The sequence below is a fragment of the Schistocerca nitens genome, chromosome 9 (assembly GCF_023898315.1).
Source record: "Schistocerca nitens isolate TAMUIC-IGC-003100 chromosome 9, iqSchNite1.1, whole genome shotgun sequence".
In the NCBI taxonomy this organism is placed as follows: domain Eukaryota; kingdom Metazoa; phylum Arthropoda; class Insecta; order Orthoptera; family Acrididae; genus Schistocerca; species Schistocerca nitens.
Genome location: NC_064622.1, coordinates 278,903,316 through 278,924,726, shown reverse-complemented (window position 1 = coordinate 278,924,726; position 21,411 = coordinate 278,903,316). Strand labels below are relative to the sequence as shown.

General features: G+C 40.3%; 1 protein-coding gene across 1 annotated transcript in view; it reads right to left on the bottom strand.

Annotated features, from left to right (window-relative positions):
- LOC126204182 (ankyrin repeat and SAM domain-containing protein 3-like) overlaps window positions 1–21,411 on the bottom strand; it is a 120,220-nt gene that overhangs the window by 41,790 nt on the left and 57,019 nt on the right. Inside the window, exons 4-5 of the mRNA XM_049938586.1 lie at window positions 14,701–14,819; window positions 6,921–7,105 (exon numbers count right to left, since the gene is read on the bottom strand). Of these exons, the coding sequence (XP_049794543.1) occupies window positions 6,921–7,105; window positions 14,701–14,819 (304 nt within the window). The remainder of the gene's footprint in view (window positions 1–6,920; window positions 7,106–14,700; window positions 14,820–21,411) is intronic.

Genomic DNA, 21,411 nt, shown 5'->3' with positions numbered 1-21,411 from the left:
CATTAATGATCCCAGATTTGTCATAAAAGACATTAATGTGTTTCATTTGCAGATCAGCCAATTTGGCTTCTTGTATAGCATTGAGGGATCATGATTGTACACAATGGTCTGAATGTGGTCCAGTTAGATTCCACAATGATGTTATAAGCCTATGATTTTGATTTGCCTAAACAGTGTGCCTGCATGTCACTGATTTACTGTAGTTCCTTCTGTATAATCTTTATCCTGTTTCCTTGGCTGTATCTGTTGTGCTGTGCTTTAATTTCAACAGATCTACAATGATTTCCTCTCCATCAACTGTCAAAATACATTTACCATGTGAGAGACCAATGGTACAGTTCCTCTCACAAATTCAAACCCAATTATGCAGCTCACAATTAAGCCTTTGATGAGTAATGTGCATTTCTTTGCTCCATTACCTGTATTCAGTTTACCTGAACCTGCCATTTCACATTTGGCAATTTTGTGCCAATACCTCCCAAAATCACACAGTCCTGCAACATCAAGGTGGATATCCAGTGAGTCTCAGTGATTTTATTGAAAAAATTGCTACCATAACATCTACCATAACTCCTGTGTATCACAATAACAGTGGGAACCTCCTTCATGATCACACTAACAGCTGCCTGGAACAAATCCCTTGTCTACTCTCTGCAGGCACAATGTCATTGCATAACTCTTCACAAATGTCCATATCATCGTATCTCAGCATACCTATGCTGCAATTACATCTGCTGCCTTCACACCACCTCGTGACATATACCAGAGAGCCGAGCACAGTCACATTTTGTTTGTCAAACCACTCGGGCTGAGTGGAGTGTGACCTTCTGACACCTCCACTATTCTAACTGATTGGTTTTGTGGTGATGACCTGTTTTGATTGTCTGGTTGTGACCATTTTGGTTTACCACCAGGATTAGGCATCTGTCTATCCCCTATGTTTGTGTTGCGGGGTGATCCAGTGTTATGTATCCTGTGATACCCCCACATATTACCACGTGTTTTCTGACAGTTCTGACTAACATTACCAAGTGGATTATTTGCATATCCCTGGTTAAACTGGTGATCATTCCTACTTTTTTGTTGAAATATAGAGTACTATTTAGATGCCGCTGATCCATTTGCATTTACAGAACTGCTGTAGGTTGGCGCACTATTGCTGCACCACTCAGCATCTCTACCATGATTGTTGTGACTGCTGCCTGCTGACCAACATCGTTGCCAGAGCTGCACTTTAATTCATCATGCACTAAATCCAGCAAATTAAGAACAGACCAACTGCTCTATATTCACCTCCTGTGCGTGGATTAATTTTTCCTTTATACGGACTAGTACTTCGACTTTAAAAGTTTAATAACATCTCTGTGACACATGACCATCTCAGTATTCATTTTTTTTTAATATCACTCTAAATACTTTGTTAAACACCCCTGTTTCATGTTATAGGACCCAGAATTTTACACCTCCTTCCAAAGTCACTCCAGCGTGGATGCAGACTATTATTTGTTTAAGAAAGCTCTTTAAAATCCTTCACAACTGACACCTTTCAGCTGTTTCTATAGCCTAAAGGGCAGCATTCCCTTGCATGTAAGTTGTCACAAATTGGATTTTTTGCTGATTGACCCATGTTAGGGTAACACACCTCTAAACCCTTTTATAAATTCAACTGACTTGGAGGTACTATTCTCCAGAAAAAACATCTGAAACTGCCTATGTTTTAAAAGCCTCTCTTCTGCAAAATGGCGTCAAATGCCTCCTTAAGTCTACATCTAAATATATAGTCCACTAGCCACCAAGCTGTGTGTGGTGGAGGGCACAATGAACGCCAAAGTCATATTTCTCCCCCTCTGTTCCACTCGCAGATCGTGTGAAGGAAAAAACAACTGTCTGAACACCTCAGTACGAGCTCTTATTTCCCATATCTTTGAATGATGATCGTTACACGATTTGAAAGTTGGTGGTAATAATATATGCTCTACATCCTCGGCGAAGGTTGGATTTCAGAATTTAGTGAGCAGACCTTCTGTTTAGCACGTTGTCTATCTGCAAGTGTGTCCCACTTCAAGCTTTCTATGAGATTTGTAACGCTCTCACGATGGCTAAATGTACTTGTCACAAATCTTGCCACTCTTCTTTGGACCTTCTCAATCTCTTTAATCAGACCCAACTAGTAAGGGTCCCATGCAGATGAACAATACTCTAAGACTGGACGAACTAACGTATTGTAAGCTATTTCCTTTGTTGAAGGACTGCATCGCTTCAGGATTCTACCAATAAACCGTAATCTAGAAACATACCATCAACCTGTGCACCTATGTCTACAGTGCTATGGATCTCATGGAGGAGCAAAGCGAGGTAAGTAGCGCAAGATCTCTGTTTGCAGAATCCATGTTGATTTTCATAGACAAGATTTTTGTTCTCTGAAAACATTATAACACATGAGCATAAAAAATATTCCACACTTCTACGCTCCTGGCCACCGTAAATGCAACACCCTGAAGGAAGCATCCGAATCAAGTGAAATTTACACCATGAGTTTGCAGCGATGAGATATGCAACTGATTAGAATTTCAGCGCAGACGCACATCACGCACGCCTGTGGCACCACCTCATAGCGCCATTTAAGGCTTGGCGATTTCAACGAGTGTACGTTCGGCACGTGTGTTTACCTTGTGGTTGTTTCACAAGACGATCAGTTATGCCTCGTAGACAACAGTGAACATCTTTTGATCAAGTATCAGAGTTCGACAGAGGAAGGATAGTGGCTTACCGAGATTGTGGATTATCATACAGAGAAATTGCGAGTCGTGTTGGATGAAACCAAACAACTGTAATGCGGATATGTGACCGTTGGATGCAGGAGGGTACGACGGACCGATGTGGTCGATCGCATTCACCTCGGTGCACCACTGCACGTGCTGATAGGCAAATTGTGCGCATGGCAGTGACGGATCGCTCAGTGACATCCCGAACCATAGCACAGCACATTGCATCTGTAACGCATCATCCAGTGTCTGCGCGTACCATTCGACGCCGTTTACAGCAGAGTGGTCTGTCCGCAAGATGTCCATTGCTTCGTCTACCACTGACGCAGAACCACAGACGTCTCCATCGCCAATGGTGTGATGACAGACGGATGTGGACGGCAGAATGGAATGACGTTGTCTTTACTGACGAGGCACGCTCCTATCTGCAGCACCACGATGGTCGGATTCGAGTGTGGAGACACCGTGGAGAGAGGATGCTGGACAGCAGCATTATGCACCGCCACACTGGTCTTGCACCGGGTATTATGGTATGGGACTGTATTGGATATTACTCTCGCACGCCTCTAGTACGCATTGCCGGTACTTTAAATAGCCAGCGCTACATATCCGAGGTGCTGGAGCCAGTTGTCCTTCCTTACCTTCAGGGCTCGGCCACAGCCATATTTCAACAGGATAACGTGCGACCACACGTGGCACGCATTGTCCAAAGGTTCTTCGTCAATAACCAGATTGAATTGCTTCCCTGGCCGGCTCGCTCTCCGGATCTTTCGCCGATAGAAAACATGTGGTCCATGGTTGCTCAATGAGTGACCCGTATTACATCCCCAGCTGCCATAGCAGATGATCTTTGGCAACGTGTGGAAGCTGCTTGGGCTGCTGTGCCCCAGGAACACATCCAACGTCTCTTTGACTCAATGCTGAGACGTGTGGCAGCGGTGATCTCCAACAATGGCGGCTACTCTGGCTACTGATTCTGGCAGGAACCACATGTCACAGACGTCTGTAAACGTAATCATTGAATACTTGGTCAACATGTTATCTACACAATAAATTTTGTTGTGCTACCTCTTGTCTTTCTTGGTGTTGCATTTATGGTGGCCAGCAGTGTACAACAGATTAACATTAATCATATGGACCTATAATCACAGTACATGCATCTGTCTTATGATGCTTCTTGAAAATTGGAACGATTAGCACTTTTTTCCAGTCGCTAGGTACCTTCCATTGCTCCAGTGACGTACTGTAGTGCTTAAAGAATTTCCGCATAAATTCTAGAACCACTCATCCTTCTACCATCTCAAACACATGATATTTAAAAAATAACTGTGAGAGAACATACATACATACATACTGCGCGACGTGTGCGCGCGCACTCGTTGGAAGTAAGTGTTTGCCGCTCATGCCACAGAAGTCGTATTGGAAGAACAAGGAATGCTTATGAATCTTATGGTGTTTTATGTTGTTGACTATTGTAATGAGAAAAAAGAACAGTTGAAAAATTGTTAATTATACTTCATGCGTTGGGCTTGCTAGAAGCAAGAAATGTTTGTAAATTATGTGGTTGTAAAAACAATGCTATTGTAAATTATTTAATCAAGTCTAATGGTAGATGAATCTCTTGACATGCAAACATTTGAATATTTATATGAGAAGTGGTGAATTTGTTTTTTTTGGAAGTTGAAATGTACCAAGACTAAACTAAAAGTTCTCTGAGTATCCATTTATTTTATGGGGAGGGGAGAGAGAGAGAGAGAGAGAGAGAGAGAGAGAGAGAGAGAGAGAGAGAGAGAGACTGCTAAATTCCGTTAATCAGCAGTATTCTTTGGATAAGAAGTTTTCTGAGATCGATGTAGCCGGCTATCCAGAGAGGAAAGTCGGCTGTGCAGATCAAGTAAGTCAACTGATGTGAGAGAGGTGTGAATTTTGCTTGCAATCCAATGTCACACCGCTCCTTATTGTCACACAGCATTAGAATGTGTCGACCAGTGAAAAGGTCTCTAAAAAACTGGGAATTTTGAGAGGAAATCAAAGCAGAAGATATGATGTGTTGCCATTGCAACCAGATATAACAAGACAACAGAACTGTTTCATGGAATTTGATTTGGCCTAAAAGTTCAAATGATGAAAATAAATGCAATAAAAGAAGACATAAGAAAGATATTATGGTAAAAGAAAAGAGAAGATTCCACCGGCCAACAAAGCCAGCACCAGTCTCTGATCACTGGTGCTGATTCCACGTACGCTCACCAACGCCGAAATCAACATTTCATAAAAACATATCAGCAAGTTTAACACATGGATGGTTGGTTGGTTGTTTGAGGTTTAAGGGACCAAACAGCGAGGTCATCAGTCCCTTGTTTCAAATATACTCCATTCTGCTAACGGGACATCTCAGAAAAGTCAGAACAATAAAACGGAAAAAGGGAAAAAACGTAAAGGGCAGTCACGTTGTCATTGGTAAAAACAAATGAGGGAAGTCGGCAAGAGAACGAACCCAACACTATGCTTAACACATGGAGGATAAAATACTTAAAACATGCAATGCGATTAAACAGTCATTTTGGCTCCAAACACGGTGTGCACAATTTCCTGATATATCTACCACAAAAATATAAAATCCTCAAATGAAATTAACCTGGTAGCAGCAATAGGTTTCCACAATAACTGCAGGCACCACTATTCATTAACAAAATATTTTTTATAAAAAAGATATAACAGAGGAATGACAACACCTACATCCCAATCCAACAAGTAATAAAAAAGAAGTGAGTATCCAGAACAGGAAGTTTCAGTTCCTAACACAGTACTTGTTTTTAAAAAAACTGAGTTATGATCAACATATGTTCTTCAGTCACTGATATTACATATATGTTTTGTGCTATAGGAGTTTGACAGGTTGTTGGTTTCCTTGCTAAAATAATTTAAAAGTGAAGTATCTTTTTATATGATACACTTCACTATTATTGCCAGTCTGTTAATGGAAGATTTTGTAGTACATGCCATGGAGTCAGCAATACTGAAATCTGTATGCTTTTTTAGATAATCACATGATACTTTTGTTGTTTGAACTCATGAAAGTTAGAAGTTAAACAGATTTTTAGAACATCTGAATTCAACCCACATGAATATTCGGTTACTATGGAGGAGGAAAAAGGGTGGCTACCTTCCCTTCCTTGACGTGTTGGTCAGGAGGAAGACTGATGGTACGTTGGGGCTTACTGATTTGTATCTTCAGGCTGTCAACTGTCACCATCCAGCATAGCATTGAAGGATGCTTCATAATTATCTCAGACCCTGAGAGTTTGTAAGCTGAGTTAGCCCAACCCAGGGTCACCTTTCACCATAACTATTATAGCGGAAGGCAGATCAGACACTTGTTGCACTATCAAACCACCCTGAATTGGTGAATGATGAACAAAGTGCACCAAAGTCTACACCTTTTTGTCTTATGCAGGTAGCATTTCCAACAGAATTGGTCGGTCACATCCTGCAAAAACATGGTGTTAAGTATGGTTTTTAACTATTAACTAAGATAGGGCCTATTTAGTGTTTGTAAAGGATGATCTCTTTTTGCGTAAGCTGGGTTTCTACATTATCCCTTGCGTGGCATGTTATACATTGGCCACACCATCAGGACTGTGGTGGACCATTGTGTTGAGCATAACAGATACAAACACTTACAACAGCCAAGGCAACCTGCTATTGCAGAGCAATGTCTTGACACCAGTCATATTATGGAATAACACAGAGATTCTGGTGTGCACTTCCAGCCACTTGTGTAGCCTGAGAAAAAATGTTCTGCATTTTTTAACAAGGCAGGGCACTGTGTCAGCTGAGAAGAGGGGGGGTTGATGCTGCACAGACTCCCTGGAGCCGAGGGACGCAATGGTAAAGCCGTTCTCGCATCTGGCAAGAGTGATGAAGAGGAGTGATAGGTAGAGGAGGAAGTGAGGGGTAGGGGGGGGAGGGAGGGAGTTCCCCAGAAATTCTCTACAACTACAAACATGTATATATTCACGTAATTATAAAATATTTTTTCTCAAGATTATTAGATGTAGTTCCTGATGTTCAGCAAGATTGATAATGTCATAATAAAACTCCAAAAATCAAATTCTCAAAGCTGATGCATTATATTTGAGTCCTCTGACTTACCTGCAGCAGCCTGCACCATATTAACAATGCCAGGATACCCATTATAAACCTCAGCATAATCAACAGCTGTTCGACCTTTCTTTGTTTTACAAGTTGGATTCGCACCAGAATTCAATAAAGTGAACACCATATCTTCTCGCGAACACTCTATTGCCACTATCAGAGGTGTCTTGCCAGTTATGTCACTGCACAACCAACAAATATTACACAAATGTATTATTTGTAGTATGATAATATTACAATTACAGTGGAACATCATTTATCTGAACATCAGCTGATCAAATGATCACTTAACTGAACTATTATTCAAGTGTGCATGTTTTCATCCTCCTCTCCCATACCAATGCTGAGTTTTCGATAATAGTAACCATTTGCTGTGTCAGCATTTTCCCGTGTAAAGTAAACTTGTGGTATACAATGCCTAAACGTAAATATTTTGTCCTTTCTACGAGAGAGAAATGTGTGATTAATAAAAGGTTGGAGAAAGGTGAATCTGCAACCACATTATCTAATGATTAAAGGTTTGGCAAGTTAGATAAGTTGACAATTATGAATATAAGAAAACAAAAGATGACCATATCTAAGTTTGTTTAAACTGATGGATCGACAAGTCTAAAGTGCTCACCACAAATACACATCCAGATGATGCTGTTTACCAGTGGTTTGTACAAAAAAGATCACAAGCAGAACCAATCTCTGATCCAATTCAGTTTAAGGAAAATTTTGGAGGCCCATAAATTTTGAAGCAAACATGGTTTCGTTAAAATGCCTTAAGTCAAGACACAGCATTCATGAGTTTCAGATACAAGGAGGAAAAACTGTCTGTCTGGTGATTATTCAGCAGCTGATTCTTTCACAACACACTAAGGGATGTACTGATGGAAGAAGATTGTGCTCTCTAAAATTTTTACCATTCCGATGAAATTGGGCTCAACAGGAAAGCTTTACCAAGAACAATTCTTGTTTCATGTCACAAATAGCATCAACCAGTTCTAAAATAAGCAAGGACCATATTACTGCTTTAGCTTGTCCTAAGGCTACTGGCAGCCACTAATTGTCTATACTCATCATTTGTAAAAGTAAGAAATCATATTGTTTTCATTCACATTAATATATCTGTGATGCCACGAAAGAGTGCCTGGATGGATAGTTCAATATACATACAATAGTTTATGAAAGTTTTTGTACCTTCCATAAAAGTTCAGCAGTTAAAGAATGACAAAAGGGAGAAAACATTGTTCCTTGACAATGCACCAACTCATCCATGTGTGATAACTCATCCATATGTGATAACTTAAATGAAAAGGATGAGCTCATAGTAGTGATGTTTCATCCATACAAAGTAAACTACTCATTCTTGCCCATAGATCAAGGATGAGACTTTAAAGCAGTATTACAGAAAAGATTTGTTACATAAGCTGCTATTAGAAAAAGAAGAGGAGGGAGAGCAATGTCTGTTAAGAAATAATAAAAATATTTATTGTAAGATGCTTTCTACATCATCAGAACAGTATGGGACAGTGTAAAGGAACACAAACTGAAAAAAGCATCTAATAATACATTTGGTATGGCACACAACTGTTAAAGTCTGACTGAAAACAATTAACAGAGGACATGTCCAACATGCTCAATACGTTAAAATAACTCAATTGCCATGAATCTGATGAAGACATACAAAAATGAATAAGCATCATCAATACAGGCCAGGACACCGAATCATCAGGACAGCAAAATTGTAAACCTCATCACTGATAAAGCTGACATTCATCAACTACTAGTCTGGAAAATGAAGATGAAAATCTACTGGCTGCTTCTGAAAATTTACATGTTTAGATACTGGCTTATAACAGGTTGAAGCTTAAGCTGAAATTGTGCATTTTTGTTGCTTTTAAGGGGATAGGCTTGCTTAGGCAGACCACAATTAGGGATTTTTAAATGTTAATTCTATACATATATGCTGCACATAGAAAATGCAAATTTATGGCATATTTTTGTTTACTAGACTGTACTACATATGCACCTACTATACTTGCCTTTCCAATAAGAGAGATTTGGTGTCAAATCTATGTAATTTTTATTGGTAAATGAAAGTATACAATTCGATTATCTGAATAAACTGATTTTTCCAACATCCATGTCTTCCAATTAGTTCAGATAATTGATGCTCTACCATACTTTTACTTCTTCTCTAAAGCTTGGAATCATCTCAGACAAAATTGCTTTAAAAAAGATAACATGCAAATGAATCTATTTTATATTAATTTTTTGAAAAGAAAAAGCAAACTATACTTATCACAAAATCTTGCCAATATAGGAGCTTAACGATTATCAAAAATTCAGGCCCATGGGGTCAAATTAAAACAGCAAAACAGAGTTAACTTCTAAGTTAACACTGTGGTGGTTTAAGGGTTTAGCTTCCATTCAAAAACAGATTTTACAAAAATCAGCACTTGTGGCATTGTAAAGTGAGTGAGACTAAGTTTATAATTTTTTTTTTAATTTATTTATTCAGTCTGTAATTTTATTTTTACTTAAGAAGTTCATTCACAAGACATTTTGTTTTTCTCCAAAAATTGGACACTGAAGGAAATATTCTTATATATCATGTGCAATCTGAGTGTGTGGGCAGGTCATGAGTCATGCCTGAATGGCTCAGATGGTAGAGTTGGTGGTGTTGCATACCATTCCACAGGAATGATTTATATCCCACATCCTTATCAATTAATGATACTTATAAATGAAAATCATAAGTTATTGTGGAAGAGAGTACAAATATTGTGCATATCTCTTATTTGCATGTGGAGAATCATACCAAGGGATGACATCTTAAAGCTGGGACAGGGACTGCAGTAGCTTCTTGAGAGGAAGACTTTGAGAGATGAACTTCTTTCTCTGTGGTTTCTTCCCCCTCATAACAAAATTGTATTATGTCATCTTCAACTCTCACTAATGAGTTGGTGAAATTAATGCTGACGAGGGAAAAGGCCTCAGACACAGCCAAATGAATCAGCCCATAGTTATCAAATCACCTGCATACAATCTAAAATTAAAGGCCAAGATATTTTGCCTCAGCACAATTTCTCAAAAACTGGAGTATGTTAAGACAAAATATCTTACAGTCTTTCATTTTAGGTTATATACAACTGACTTGCCAAATATTAGCCAAATCATTTGGTCGTGCCCGAGGCCATTCCCCTCGTGAGATGCATCGTAAGAATACCCACTTTTAAAAAATGTTCCCACAACACATGCATGGAATTTATATGACTAAAGCTCCATAACTATTGAAATCAAACAACGGAAAACCCAGGAAGGAATGTAACAGTATTATGAAAGGAAAGTTGCTACCCACCAACTCATACATATCTGCAGTCTCAGGCAACTTAAACCACACTGCGAGCAGCCAGCACCGGTGAATGAAAGGAGTGGTGACTGAGTGGGGGTAAGGAGGAGGCTGGGGCAGGGAGGGGAAGGGATAGTATGGTGGGGATGGTGGACCGTGAAGTGCTGCAGATTAGATGGAGGGAAGGGGAGAGGTGAGGAGAGGGGTAGTAAGTAGTGGAAAATGAGTGTGATGTGGAATGATGGCTGTGAAGTGCTGGAATGGAAACAATGAGGGGGCTGAATGGGTGAGGACAGTGACTAATGAAGATTGAGGACAGGAGGGTTATGGGAATGTAGGATGTATTGCAGGGAAAGTTCCCATCTGTGCATTTCAGAAAAGTTGGTGTTTGTGGGAAGGATCCATGTGGCACAGACTGTGAAGCAGTCATTGAAATGAAGGATGTCATGTTTGGAGCATGTTCAGCAACAGAGTGATCCACTTGTTTCTTGGCCGCAGTTTGTCAGTGGCCATTCATGTGTACAGACAGCTTGTTTGTTGTCATGCCCACATAGAATGCAGCACAGTGGTTGCAGCTTAGCTTGTAGATCACATGACTGATTTCACATGTAGCCCTGCCTTTGATGGGATAGTTGATATACGTGACCGGACTGGAAGAGGAGGAGGAGGAGGAGGAGGAGGAGGTGGTGGTGGTGATGGTGGTGGTGGTGGTGGTAAGATGTATGGAACAGGTCTTGCATCTATGTCTATTACAGGGGTATGAAACATGAGAAACATGGTTGGAGGCAGGGGTTGTGTAAGGATGGACGAGTATATTGTGTAGGTTTGGTGGATGGCGGAATACCACTGTGGGAGGAGTGGGAAGGACAGTGGGCAGGACATTTCTCATTTCAGGGCATGACAAGAGGTAGAGAAATGTCCTGCCCACTATCCTTCCCACCCCTCCCGCAGTGGTATTCCGCCATCCATCAAACCTACACAATACAAGGTCTGTCCAAAAGTATCTCACCTTTGATTTTTCCCCACAAAATAGAGATGATAACATGGCACCACTGTACACAGTAAAGGAAGAGACCTTTATGTGCATGCATGAATTTTGTCCCCACCTTCCAGTGTGCCAGTCTCTGCCTGTCGGTCACTGAATGAGGTGCTACACAACATGTTCTCATTCAAGTTGACTGAATGTGTTAAGGAAAGATACTGCATCAAGTTGTCTAAAGCTTGGTGATTCTCAAGGCGAAACAATTCGTAAGATTCAGCAGCTGTTTGGAGAAGATGCGATGGGTGTAACACAAATTAAGGAGAGGTTAAACCAATTCAGAAATGGCTACACATCAGCAGAGAGTGACCAGCATTCTGGCAGGCTCCAAACTGCTCGGAATGCAGCTGTTGTCGAGAGGGTGCAAAATTTGGTGATGGCAGATCGTTGTCCGACTGTGCAGGAGATTGCACAAGAGGTTGGAGTTAGTAAAGATTCTGCACATGCAATTTTGCATGATGATTTGAACATGCGCTGAGTGGCTGTGAAATTTGTGCCCAAGTTGTTGTCACAGGAACAAAACGACCTCTGTTTTGACATTGCACAGGACCTTCTGGACACCACCAACACTGATCCTGGGTTTCTGAACACTGTGATAACTGGAGACGAGTCATGGGTGTACAGGTATGACCCAGAACCAAAAAGACAGTCGTCACAATGGAAGCATCCTGAGTCTCCAAGGCCGAAGAAAGTGTGGCAGGTGCAAAGCAAAATCAAGGTGACTGTCAACTTTGATGTCTGTGGAATTGTGCATCACAGAAGGACAAACAGTGACAAAGGAGTACCATCATGATGTTCTCCAGTGACTCCACGACACAGTTCGCTGCAAAAGATCAGACATGTGGACAGCGAAAAACTGGAAACTGCATCACAACAATGCCCCTGCACATTCATCCCACTTGATCCAAAATTTATTGGCCAAACATCGACTTACAGCTGTTCACCAACCTCCCTACTATCCAGACATGGCTCCTTGTGACTTTTGGTTGTTTCCAAAATTGAAGATACCACTGAAAGGATCCAGTTTTGAGAGTAGATAAGTGATAATGCAGAACACAATGATGGAACTGAACACAATTCCAAAAGAAGATTCCAGAAGTGTTTTGGTGGGCTAAGTGTGTGCAAGCACAAGGGACCTACTTTGAAGTGGATTAAGGTCCCAACCCCATCAAGCATTTGAAACATTTTTTCTAGCCGAATGTCGGATACTTTTTAGACAGGCCTTGTACACTCATCCATCCTTACACAATCCCTGCTTCCAACCCCTTACCTCATGGCTGTAATAGACCTAAATGTAAGACCTGTCCCATACATCCTTCCACCACCACCTCCACCAGACCGATCATGACCACCACCTATCCCATCAAAGGCAGGGCTACCTGTGAAACCAGTCTTGTGATCTACAAGCTAAGCTGCAACCACTGTGTTGCATTCTGTGTGGGCACGACAACAAAGAAGCAGTCTGTCCACACGAATGGCCTCAGACACATTGTAGCTAAGAAATAAGTGGACCACCCTGTTGTTGAGCACATTGCCCAACACAACATCCTTCATTTCAATGACTGCTTCACAGCGTGTGCCAAATGGATCCTTCCCACCAACACAAGCTTTTCTGAACTGCATAGGTGGGAGCTTTCCCTGCAATACATTCAACATTCCCGTAACCCTCCTGGCCTCAATCTTTGTTAGTCACTATCCTCACCCATCCAGCCCCTTCCCTGTTCCCATTCCAGCACTACACAGCCATCATTCCACCATCACACACAGTCTTTTTACTTCTCTCCTTTTCTGCCATTCCCCCCACCCCCATCTCATCTATTGTTGACAAAGGCCTTACTGGCCAAATGATTTAGTTGTGACAGTCTTTTTGTTGTGCCTATCTGCAACTCAGCATCTCCGCTATAGGGTGAGCAGCAACTTTCCTTTCTTTTGAACCATTAATTTTGGCAAAATATGCATTTTACAAAAGATTTAATTGTGGGGATATAAGAATGTCATGATTGCTACCCTTGCCAGCGAGTTACCTATTAACAGGCTTAGCTTCTATAGCTGCCTTTTCTGGCAAACAGTGCACCGTCATGTCACACCGACAATGTAACTTAGTAGCAAGCATGAAAGTCAGTGGTGGAGTGAGGTTGTCTGTCATTTCAATAGTTATAATATTATGAAATCATATTACATTTACAAACATCCTCTCTATGCCAAAAGACAACACTAAACCCGAAGTCTGTGGCTTTCCCATATTTTTCAGTAGAACAACAGTCCAACTCATTCACACACTGAAAGTTTACAGCAATTTACGGTTTGACTTGGCATGATTTTGGTTACTGATATCCAGGTAGTTACATTATTATAAATATAAGTCAAGCTATCATGAAACACAAAACACACACAAATTGGCTGTATAACAAGCATGTAGAAAGACATAACATCTGTAAAAACTCAGTAAATATACAGTAGTACATTAAGAAAATGAGAGGGTGAAGGTGGCTGGAAGGCGTACAGCCAAAATATCAGAAGTAGTGAAATTTATGTGGTTCCACACCTGAAATTTTATGGACCAATCATTGCACTCTGAAAATATGAAGATCTATATCAATTGAGGTGTGTGTCTGTGTAATTATGTTTAGTATTATCTGCACTCATAATATGTCAGGTGTAAATAAAGTAGTGTTCAAAGTCTGTTCAGCAAATTTTTAGAAGACACACAGTGTGTAAATAATCAAGAGTGGGACATTGTAAGCACAATGTATGTAGGTTGCAAACAAAAATACTAGTTTTAAATCTACAATTTTTCAGTTGTTCAATGCCTAGAAACTATCTAAAACAAGATTAAATTTAGATTTTTCTTTCCCCAAATCATGTTAGAATATTCCCAACCAAAATACTATTAATAAACAAGATGCATATAAACCACAATAAATTAGTAAAAGTCTCTGCACTTGCATTCAGTAGTTTTGTTTTAGTGGGTGATATTAAGCAAGCTGTTGTCTGTGTGGTAATATCAGCTGCCCTCACATGTCGGACTTGTTAGGGTTAGCATGTGACTTTATCTGCACTCTCCCCTCTCCCAAGCTGTACCAACAGCATAATCAACAAAGGATGTCTTGTTCATAAAAGTAAAACTCACCAGGTGATACTGAAAACATTAACAGTCTTTCCAAAAGAGGTACAATCACATGATTTAAATTAATTTCTACTTAATATGGTTCATGACTGGGTACCACTGCTATCATTGTGATTTCACGGTACACATGATGTTAGATTAGATATCTAAAAATTCTCTTCTCCAAAGCAGCATCCTTTTATTAAAACACACTGAACTAGTCCATCTTTGTGTTTTTATTACTGGTGCGGCATAAATACTGTAATTTAACAAAAATACACAGTAAACTTACGCTACGTTGACGTTGCAACCCTTCTCCACAAGCATTTTTACTATGTCAGGTGTTCCAAAGTAAACAGCATGCATCAGGGGAGTCCAACCATAAAAGTCCCAACTGTCAAGACCTAAATTCTGAAATTCACATCCATTTCATTAAATTAATTTTGCATAAAAATTATAGAGAAAAAAATCAATTTAGGCCACTTGAAGTCCATATTCTAATATGTTTAAGGTACAGGAGTTTTGTTTCAGTATGTATCAGTCTCTTCATTTTACATTACAGTGCAGAGTTGATAAATTAAACTTATCATTTCTGTACCATACATTCCGATGAAGTAATTTTAGATTTACTACAGGAGTGGAAAAAAGCTACTAGTAAATTTCTTTTCTAATTAAAATGTGGAATGAGAAACATTTCAGTATAAATTTCATTTCACAAAACTAATTCTCATAAACCATAAATTATTGTAATTGTAAGAATGATTACTATGTATTTCTTAGATACTTCGTTGTATTGTATGTTCTTTGCATAAAATAGTATATCTTTGGAATGTGTGGTGAGTGTTTGCTGCACAAGCAGAGTGGAAAGATGTGTTTAAAACATTTTTATGCTCAATAGATGGTGAGTAATCCCAAGACCTATGAACACTTGATGCAGTGCTTCATTCCTAAAATTTGAGGTACTGGAATGGACCTCTTCAACACACTGAAATTTAGATTTTAAAACAATTTATTACAATCAAAACAATAAAACATAAGTTTTAATGTAAATAACATGTGCTACTGTCTGTCCCCATAGCAGTGTCACTTTGCTCTATAGTTCTGCTCAATATATACTAGAGATAAATGTGTAGTCTTCATGATTATGAAATGTTTTCAACTGCTGCCACCCACAACAACCTAACATCTGCATTCTAGCTGCTTGGTGAACATGTGCCCAGTATTAATAAGCCCCTTAAAGTCGAATGTTGTGAACTCACATCATACCAGTGCTGTGTTAATAACTGGCAGGTTAACAGTTGTTTGAATGCCAGTGCCAGTAGATGCTGATTCTTTACTAAGCCGTAAATGCTTCTGATAAGTGAAAAAGAAGTTCTGTAAATGGTAGGACCAACAAGACATCTTGGTAACATTACTAAATGCCTTGTTGGAGAACTACCTAGGACATACGGTTTGGAAACCCACTCAAGATTGAACTACGTTAGAACTAATGGTAATGAATGGACCTGACCTCTCTGAAGCTGTACATATTGAAACTAGTATCAGTAATCATGACAGGGTTGTAACAATGATTACTGAATTACAAAGATAAAGAGGCAGTAGGGAAATCAAACATTTAGCTTTGGAAGGAGAATGTAGAGGAACAGTGGCTCATATTTGATAAAACAGCTAACCATGTATTTTATACATAGTCCTAGGAATAATTCATGATGAGAGACCCTCCTTGGTATACAGTCACTATAAAGAAACTTGTAACCAGATACTTCTGCATACTAGACATAAAACAAAGCATATGGCTACAGGCAGAGAAAAACTGAATGAAACATACTTGGCTGTCAAGAGCGCAATGTATGAAGAATTCAACAACTAAAGCAGTATTAATGAAAGAAAGAAAAACCTTCTGGTTGTATGCAATGGTTGTTAGTGGTACCAAAGTTGGTGTCCAGACAGTCCTGGACTGAGACAGAAAGTAAAACAATGAGACAAATCAAAAGCAGAAATGCTGAACATTTTCAAATTGCCCTTTACAAAGGAAAGTCCCAGTGTATCACCTCAGTATAATTCCTGCACCTCTGCAAAGATGAGTGATACAGATATTAGTGTCAGTGGTGTTGAGAAGCAACTGAAATTGTTAAGACTTAATAAAGCCTCAGAAACACAATAAAACCCCTATCAGATTCTGCACCAAATATGTTGCTGAATTTGCCTGTAAGTTAACCATAATCTATCATAGACCACTTTAACAAAAAATCATGCTAAATTAGTCGAAAAAAAGCACAGGTCATACCTGTCTACAAGAAGGGTAGCAGAAGTGAGCCATAAAACTGCTATCTAATATCCCTGACATCTATTTCTTGTAGAATCTTAGAGGAGATCATTCTGGTCAAGATCTCATTATGTTGGAACTCAGAATATATTCTAAGCCAACCAGTGGAGATTCAGAAAACCTCAGTCATTTGAAACTCAATCTGCACTTCTTTCGCATGACATTCCAAATATTATGGATCAAGGCAGTTAGATACAGTATTTTTTGATTTCTAAAAAGCATTTGGCACAGTACATATGTGGTTATTATTGAAACTATGATCATATGGTGCATGAAGTGAAATTTGTGACTGGACTGAGCAAAGGGGGATGCCTTGAACAGGGAACTGACAGATGAAGTAACTCGAGGTGTGCCTCAGGGTAGTATGTTGGGATCCTTGTCATTCATGCTGTATGTTAATGATCTCGCAGGCAATAATAATAATAATAATAATAACAATAATAATAATAATAATAATAATAATAATAACAATATAGAAGAAAAATTTCAGCTGACATATATAGAATACAAAGACACAAATACAGACATTAGACCATTCTTGCATAGACCACCAAATAACCCACAAGTCGAAACAACAATAAAAACTATCAACACAATCATACACAACAAAATAAATGAAAAAACAACTATGGAAGAGTTACAACTACTGGTTTATATAGGAGCACTCACTACACTAAATATACACACTAGGCAGAGATCAGAACCAACCAACACACAGAAGAAACCCACAAAACCAGCATGGCAACACAGGCTAAAGATCAGAATAGAAAAACTGAGAAAAGACATCGGACAGCTAACACAATTTATAAGAAATGAAATGTCAGAAAAAAAACGAAAAAGGTTAGGTAAAATCTCACAACAAGAAGCGACAGAGCAATTAGATGAAAAGAAGCAGAAATTACAAGCATTGGCCAAATGACTTAGAATATACAAAAAAAGTGAAAATAGAAGGAAACAAAACCAAACATTCAACACAAACCAAAAGAAATTTTATCAGACAATAGATAACACACACATTAAAATAGACAATCCACCAAACATAACAGACATGGAACACTTCTGGAGCAACAAATGGTCAAACCCGGTACAACATAACAGGCATGCACGGTGGATACAAGCAGAAACAGACACATACAAGATGATACCACAAATGCCTGAAGTGATAATTTTGCAACATGAAGTCACCCAAGCAGTTAATTCTACTCACAATTGGAAAGCCCCTGGAAAAGATAAAATAGCAAATTTCTGGCTAAAGAAGTTCACCTCAACACATTCACATCTAACTAAATTATTTAACATAATAGAGGGAAACATTCCACGTGGGAAAAATATACATAAAAACAAACATGATGTGACTTACCAAACGAAAGCGCTGGCAGGTCAATAGACACACAAACAAACACAAACATACACACAAAATTCTAGCTTTCGCAACCAACGGTTGCCTCGTCAGGAAAGAGGGAAGGAGAGGGAAAGACGAAACCTGGAACAGTTTCGTCCTCCATCACAGTGGGATCCACCTCCTCTTCCTCAAAATCACCCTCTCCAAACCTTCCAGGAATTTCTGACTTCCAGCCTTGCCTCTCAGTCCTTCTTAAAAAACCTTAATCCTACTCCCAACATCACCACTGCTGAAGCCCAGGCTATCCATGATCTGAAGGCTGACCAATCCATCGTCATTCTTCCGGCGGACAAAGGCTCCACGACCATGGTATTTGATCGTCGGGAGTATGTGGCTGAGGGACTGCGTCAGCTTTCAGACAACACCACATACAAAGTTTGCCAAGGTAATCCCATTCCTGATGTCCAGGCGGAGCTTCAAGGAATCCTCAGAACCTTTGGCCCCCTGCAAAACCTTTCACCTGACTCCATCAACCTCCTGACCGCACCGACACCCCGCACCCCTACCTTCTACCTTCTTCCTAAAATTCACAAACCCAATCATCCCAGCCGCCCCATTGTAGCTGGTTACCAAGCCCCCACAGAACGTATCTCTGCCTACGTAGATCAACACCTTCAACCCATTACATGCAGTCTCCCATCCTTCATCAAAGACACCAACCACTTTCTCGAACGCCTGGAATCCTTACCCAATCCGTTACCCCCGGAAACCATCCTTGTAACCATTGATGCCACTTCCTTATACACAAATATTCCGCACGTCCAGGGCCTCGCTGCAATGGAGCACTTTCTTTCACGCCGATCACCTGCCACCCTACCTAAAACCTCTTTCCTCATTACCTTACCCAGCTTCATCCTGACCCACAACTTCTTCACTTTTGAAGGCCAGACATACCAACAATTAAAGGGAACAGCCATGGTTACCAGGATGGCCCCCTCGTATGCCATCCTATTCATGGGTCGCTTAGAGGAACCCTTCTTGGTTACCCAGGCCTGCCAACCCAAAGTTTGGTACAGATTTATTGATGACATCTTCATGATCTGGACTCTCAGTGAAGACAAACTCCAGAATTTCCTCTCCAACCTCAACTCCTTTGGTTCCATCAGATTCACCTGGTCCTACTCCAAATCCCACACCACTTTCCTTGACGTTGACCTCCATCTGTCCAATGGCCAGCTTCACATGTCTGTCCACATCAAACCCACCAACAAGCAACAGTACCTCCACTATGACAGCTGCCACCCATTCCACATCAAAGTCCCTTCCCTACAGCCTAGGTCTTCGTGACAAACGAATCTGCTCCAGTCCGGAATCCCTGAACCATTACACCAACAACCTGACAACAGCTTTCGCATCCCGCAACTACCCTCCCGACCTGGTACAGAAGCAAATAACCAGAGCCACTTCCTCATCCCCTCAAACCCAGAACCTCCCACAGAAGAACCACAAAAGTGCCCCACTTGTGACAGGATACTTTCCGGGACTGGACCAGACTCTGAATGTGGCTCTGCAGCAGGGATACGACTTCCTCAAATCCTGCCCTGAAATGAGATCCATCCTTCATGAAATCCTCCCCACTCCACCAAGAGTGTCTTTCCGCCGTCCACCTAACCTTTGTAACCTCTTAGTTCATCCCTATGAAATCCCCAAACCACCTTCCCTACCCTCTGGCTCCTACCCTTGTAACTGCCCACAGTGTAAAACCTGTCCCATGCACCCTCCCACCACCACCTACTCCAGTCCTGTAACCCGGAAGGTGTACACGATCAAAGGCAGAGCCATGTGTGAAAGCACCCACGTGATTTACCAACTGACCTGCCTACACTGTGATTCATTCTATGTGGGAATGACCAGCAACAAACTGTCCATTCACATGAATGGACACAGGCAGACAGTGTTTGTTGGTAATGAGGATCACCCTGTGGCTAAACATGCCTTGGTGCACGGCCAGCACATCTTGGCACAGTGTTACACCGTCCGGGTTATCTGGATACTTCCCACTAACACCAACCTATCCGAACTCCGGAGATGGGAACTTGCTCTTCAATATATCCTCTCTTCCCATTACCCACCAGGCCTCAATCTCCGCTAATTTCAAGTTGCCGCCACTCATACCTCACCTGTCATTCAACAACATCTTTGCCTCTGCACTTCCACCTCGACTGACATCTCTGCCCAAACTCTTTGTCTTTGAATGTGTGTGTGTGTGTGTGTGTGTGTGTGTGTGTGTGTGAGAGCGCGCGAGCGAGTGTATACCCTTCCTTTTTTCCCCCTAAGATAAGTCTTTCCGCTCCTGGGATTGGAATGACTCCTTACCCTAAAACCCACATCCTTTCGTCTTTCCCTCTCCTTCCCTCTTTCCTGATGAGGCAACCGTTGGTTGCAATAGCTAGAATTTTGTGTGTATGTTTGTGTTTTTTTTTGTGTGTCTATCGACCTGCCAGCGCTTTTGTTTGGTAAGTCACATCATCTTTGTTTTTATATAAATTATTTAACAGTTACATTGCAGACCCATACACATTCCCTGATACACTTACACAAGGAATAACTTATCTGAAACCTAAAGATCAAGCAGACACAGCAAACCCAGCTAAATATCGCCCCATAACATGCCTACAAACAATATACAAAATATTAACTTCAGTCATTACACAGAAATTAATGACACATACAACACAGAACAAAATTATAAATGAAGAACACAAAGGCTGTTGCAAAGGAGCACGAGGATGTAAAGAGCAGCTGATAATAGATGCAGAGGTGACATATCAAGCTAAAACTAAACAAAGGACGCTACACTATGCATACATTGATTACCAAAAAGCTTTTGATAGTGTACCCCACCCATGGTTACTACAAATATTGGAAATATACAAAGTAGTCCTAAATTGATACAATTCCTAAACATAGTAATGAAAAATTGGAAAACCACACTTAATATACAAACAAATTCAAATAATATCACATCACAGCCAATACAGATTAAGTGTGGAATATACCAAGGAGACTCATTAAGTCCTTTCTGGTTCTGCCTTGCTCTGAACCCACTATCCAACATGCTAAATAATACAAATTATGGATATAATATTACTGGAACATACCCACACAAAATCACACATTTGCTATACATGGATGATCTAAAACTACTGGCAGCAACAAATCAACAACTCAACCAATTACTAAAGATAACAGAAGTATTCAGCAATGATATAAATGTGGCTTTTGGAACACACAAATGTAAGAAAAATAGCATAGTCAAGGGAAAACACACTAAA